This window comes from Buceros rhinoceros, unplaced genomic scaffold, assembly GCF_000710305.1.
Source record: "Buceros rhinoceros silvestris isolate BGI_N320 unplaced genomic scaffold, ASM71030v1 scaffold15141, whole genome shotgun sequence".
Lineage (NCBI taxonomy): Eukaryota > Metazoa > Chordata > Aves > Bucerotiformes > Bucerotidae > Buceros > Buceros rhinoceros.
Window position 1 is genome coordinate 32,220 of NW_010396155.1, and position 5,260 is coordinate 37,479.

The following is a 5,260-nucleotide window of genomic DNA, read 5'->3' on the forward strand; positions in this document are numbered from 1 at the left end:
GCCAGGTTCTGCACATTCGCCGGATGCCTGCTAAGGGTTCTGCAATGACTGCCTGCCAAATAAATAGCCCCAGGGCGCTGAGCTTTTCTTCTTGTCTCAGCTTCACATGCACCTGCCAGAACAGCTTCCCAGACTTCTGATTTAATCTGACCCTCCAGGGACAAGAGATATCTGGTTCTAATCAAGTAATACTGATACACTTGAACCTGGTAACATCAACCAACATTTATAAGCACAGGGTACATACTAACTGCAACCATGTTTAGACTCAATTCTCTCAACCACTTCTGCATCGTTAACAATGTCAGAAAGGATTTACCTCATGTTCTTGCTTTAGGATCTCATCTTTTTAGCTACCACGTAGCAGAACATTTCCTCTGTTATATTTTGCATGTGGAAAACTAGGGCGATGGAGTTCAGATTAAATGATACTTGATTCCTCTATCATATCGGGGGAAAGTGAAAAATAGGACTAGACCCACCCAGTAATCACAGAACTAGTTTCTCCCTAGCTATGCCCCAAACTATGCTGCTTTCCGAAATATAACAGGATCCTGAATGCAAGTAAGTATACCAGTACGTAACAATAGAGCAGTGTCCTACAGACTGTCAGCGTCTTCAGATGATTTAATCTGGCAATGACTACCTCAGTAGCTACTGCTGCCTGAGTGACCATGCTCAGGGTTCTGTGCAACGGGGAAAGATTCCTCTTTCAACTACTAAAGAAGTCTAATTCCAGTAAGGCTATGGTCTCTGCCAAGAGAGATCTGCCTGCCCAAATCTTTCTTAATGCTTCCTCAGAAGTAATGTTGGATGGGAAGATCTGTGCTCTTTTTGACTCCTGATAATATGTCTGTGGTCACCCCCCTACACAGAACAAAGCGAGAGAACAAAGATGTATTATCTCTGTTTTACAACAGGTAAATCAAAGTATCCAAAAGAAAGATGCCTTGCATTAGGATATGCCAATCAGAGGCTGAACCCAAAATAAAACCCTGGCTGCCTCATTTCCAATTAAAATACTCCAGTTTAGAGAGGGGATTTGGGGGCTTTCTGCACTGTTTCGTAAGATCCATGTGCAACAGTGTTTGGCTGATTCTTGGATCCTTCCAAAATCTGTACCAAGAGGGAATGCACACACTTGCAAGTGGCTCCCCTCTTCCACATCTGCCCCTCTTGATGTGAGTGTGTGTGAAATTCAGACGGTACAAGACAGAGGAGTTAGAGTGAGAGCAGCAGCAAAATCAAGTCCTATGAAACACAGTGGGGTGTTATCAGGGTGGCTTTTTGGGGTGGAGAAGCCAGAGTCTGGCCTGTCCTATTCTTTGTTCCAACTTCGACAAAAACATGTTTCTCATCGCAGGAAGCCTGAGAAGAATTTGCCCCTGGGAATGACAGAAGCTCCAGCTGGAAGAGGGCTCAGACAGGATTAGAGGCAGAACAAAAAGGTCAGGCTTTCATCCATGTGCAGTGGCACTTTCTGGTCTGAAGTATAAAAAGCAATTTTGCTATGGAAGGTTTCTGGAATGTCCATGACAAAAATGTGACTGAAGGCTACGGTCTACTGTGGAGACACCCTCAGTACCTCAATCTAATTGTACTTGCATATCTCTGGCAGTACCTCAGGTCACCAGTACCACACAGTAGCCTCCGCAGCTGATGCTACAGACCACAGCGGCTTCTGCCTGAAGTACAGCACACAGGCAGTCAGTCACTCACCACAAAACTGAAGACACTCACGCTGCCTGTTTGGGGATCTCTAATTCTGACTTTCTCTAAAAGATCCTCTCTTCCTCCTCTAAGAAAATTCAGGTTTATGCTTTGATGCATTCATCATCTTAAATCTTTGCACCCTGTGAGGTCTCTCATTACTGCTCTGCAGAAAAACTATTACCCAGCTGTGGTGCAAATCAGAGGCAGAAACGAAGCATCCAGCAACAAGTGTAACAGAGCTAAGGAGAAACTGCACCAAGAAAGGGTGCTTCCTGTTTCTGTAAAAGTGGATGTCAGGTCAGCAAGGCTTTTCTAATCAAGCAGAAATCCTGAAGCCACTTTGGATCAGCAAAAGAAGCCCAGACGGGATACCATGTCTCAGTCGGGTTTGTCCTAATTTTTTTTTTAATTTATACACATTGCAGACTACTTTCCATCCCATCCTCAGATACCCCATCTCTAAAAAGAACAGCGCTAACTTCTACAAAGCAAGTAGTGCAGAGCCACCAGTGTCCAGAGAGAGGAGGATTAGAAGCTGAACCGATGAATTTGCTAAATATTATCTAAATTAAGAATTACTGCAAACACAGAGATACCCTCTTACAACTTCTGGGGAATATATCGGTAGGACTTTTTGCAGCTAGGGCTGCCTGCTAGGGAGTTACCTGCCTTGGACTTCTATAAACTCCTCCAGTTTGCACAGCCTTTTCACTTTCCGGACCTCTAACACTCTTATGTTACTGGAGTGCCAGAACTAGTCACCAAGAGGGCCACAGTCCAACAGGCAATAATTGCTGCAAACTCTCCTCATTTCCCAGCCCTCTCCCACACCCCTTCAAGACAGAACTGAGTGAAGTCTCTCCTGCTCTTCTCAACCTTTCTTGGCTGAAACCTGTTCCAATTTCACTCTATAAACACCTGATAAGAACTGATGAATGGGGAGGGGCCAGAAAGTTCTTCATGGCTTCAGGGGGTGGAGGTAAACAGAAAAACAGTATTTAAGATGCTTTGAGACAGACTTCCAAAGTGCACAGACTTTGACAGGAGGGGTCTAAAAAAAAGCTACTTCAGGCTCCACCTTCAGAGACTCACTTCATTGGAAGCAAGCTAGGTACCAGACTGCTGTAGCACTCAGAAAGTTTCATACCTACCCCAGCTGCATTCAGACTACCCGCAGTCAGCTGGAAGTTTTCTGTTGCTCTAAGCAAAAATGCCAGCAAGATCCTCTGCTCAGCTGGCGTGGCTCTGCATCATCACTGTGTCTGTGGCAATCTACCCAGCACTGCAGCAGAAGCCTCCTAAAAGGAGAACGATCAATGGGAATGCGCAGTCCAAGATGACAGCCTGTTGCGAAGAGATTAAGGAGCTCAAGCTGCAAGTAGCCAACCTGAGCAGAATGCTGCAGGAGCTGAGCAAGAAGCAGGAGGGTGACTGGGAGAACGTGGTCATGCAGGTGATGGAGCTGGAAGGGAGCACCAAGCAGATGGAGTCCCGCCTCATCGATGCTGAGAGCAAATACTCCGAAATGAACAACCAGATCGATATCATGCAACTCCAGGCAGCTCAGACGGTCACACAAACTTCAGCTGGTAAGGAGGGAGTTGCCGAGCTCCCAGATACACCTCTTAACACACAAAATGAACTAATGACTCGTGCTTAATGCCAGCATGTCCCACTAATGTAATTAGCAAGTAAGAATACTGAATACTTCTGCTTAAAGTACTGCTGTAGGCAGGTGATCCTGAGAAAACTAGTCTGAATTGCTATGTCGAAAGCCCAAAGATCCAGCTGTATGTCTGTTACCAGGCAGTAGAAAAACTGAACAGGTACTGTATTTGTACAGTGAGGAACTCAGACTAACATTTCGTTTTCTGAGCACTACAGCACCAATCCAAAAAGGAAGGGAGCTGGCTTTGTCAGGGAATGGTTCTGGCAGTACTCTCCTTTGAGTTCACAGTGCTGACAGCAGACTAGAAGTTGTTAAAAGCAATTAGAAATGCTCTCCAAGCGTTACTGGAGATTTGTAATTCTATCTTTATGACTGTCTCTGAACCAGAGTAAAAGTGATCTATTATTTCAATGAAAATTCTCAAAAATTCAAGGCTGTAGATGATGCAAGATGCAAACTTTGATAAAAGCCTTGCCAGAACACAGTTAAATTGTTCCAAATTCTCCCTTCCCTGAGGGAAAATTTCACTGCAGAGTGATTGCACAGGCCTGTACTAAGCATGGAATGCAGATGCATTTTGTAGGTCAGCTACCTGTAAAGCCACTTCTAGAGGAAAGTGTCCTTTTTATTGACTTTTCTCTTAAAACAAAGTTCACTGCAACAAGCTTAAAACTTCCTTAAAAAGAAACTGCTGTTGTCTGGGACAACTGGGTTTGCCAAGACTTGGATTTTTTTTTTTTTTAAATGCAGAGGAAGAACTTCTAAGGTCATTGACCAAATTCTTATAGAAACCTCCACTTGGCCAGTTTTGATACACCACTGTTTACAGTATGTCTTAAACAAAAATTTTATCATAACAAATCTCTTTGGAGCTGTTTTTGGAGGTTTGGATACCTCCAAAATACAATAACATGCAGAAGCAATTGCCTCAGAAGGTATTTAAAACAGACACGTCTCACCTGACCAGGTAAGAGACATTTAGTCTGTATTTAACTGAACGCTGTCGGAATGATAAAGCCTTGCTGCAGCTAGTTTATCTTCCTCAGAAGAAGAGCTGTGAGTTTTACCATCTTCAAGTCGCCTCCTGCCCCAGGAGGAAAGACTGATTGACAGATTGACTGCAGCTAAGAGCCACCATCCCTGTCACAGGCTCTGGTGCAAGAGGTGCTAAGCAAATACGCCTCATCCGTACCCTTGTCTAGGCTGTTCAAACACTCAGTCAAAACAGGCACCTGGCAGCAGCCCTGGCCGTTCTGTTAGATAACCCTTTACTGTTCGGGAGGAGAACAGCAAATCTATCTCTCTTCACCTTCCAGCACAGACACACGCAGTAGCAATGTGAAGAGAAAGCGGAGATTTTTTTTTTTTTGATAGAAGTTAAAAAAAACCCCAAACCCACAAAAAACTGAAAACATCACAAAGCCCCAGTGCGGCAACCTCTTTTTCCACTGGATCCATTGATCAGAACTAAGCCATTTCAGGAAAACACGAGACTTGTGGCAAGTCTTGTTCACTCAACACTTCTTACATAACAAACTGAGCTTTACAGAAACCACACTTATACGGGGGAGTTGTTCTTGCTGTTCAGATTCTTACTTTCTGGTTCTGATTCAAGTAGATGCTGTCTACGACTGCTCATCACTTTACCAGAGGAACTACCGAATCTCTGGTGTTTACAAGCTGCCTCCTGATGAATTTTTGGGGAGTCCAGAACTGGAGGTAAGGATGTCAAGTACAAAAAGTATATTACACGTCTTTTCAAATATAATCAAGAGATACCTATCCACCACAGAGATGGAAAGAGCACCTACTGAGTTATGATACCCTGCCCTTTGAATCAGCATCTCTATGCACACAACCTTCAAGGAAGGAAAGAGT

The 5,260-nt window shown here is 44.1% G+C and overlaps 2 protein-coding genes across 2 annotated transcripts in view; one reads left to right on the forward strand and one right to left on the reverse strand.

Annotated features, from left to right (window-relative positions):
* MTOR (mechanistic target of rapamycin (serine/threonine kinase)) overlaps nucleotides 1-5,260 on the reverse strand; it is a 59,155-nt gene that overhangs the window by 31,577 nt on the left and 22,318 nt on the right.
* Nucleotides 2,924-5,260, forward strand: part of ANGPTL7 (angiopoietin-like 7) — a 4,818-nt gene continuing 2,481 nt past the window's right edge. The window contains exons 1-2 of the mRNA XM_010145824.1: nucleotides 2,924-3,302; nucleotides 5,001-5,101. Of these exons, the coding sequence (XP_010144126.1) occupies nucleotides 2,924-3,302; nucleotides 5,001-5,101 (480 nt within the window). The remainder of the gene's footprint in view (nucleotides 3,303-5,000; nucleotides 5,102-5,260) is intronic.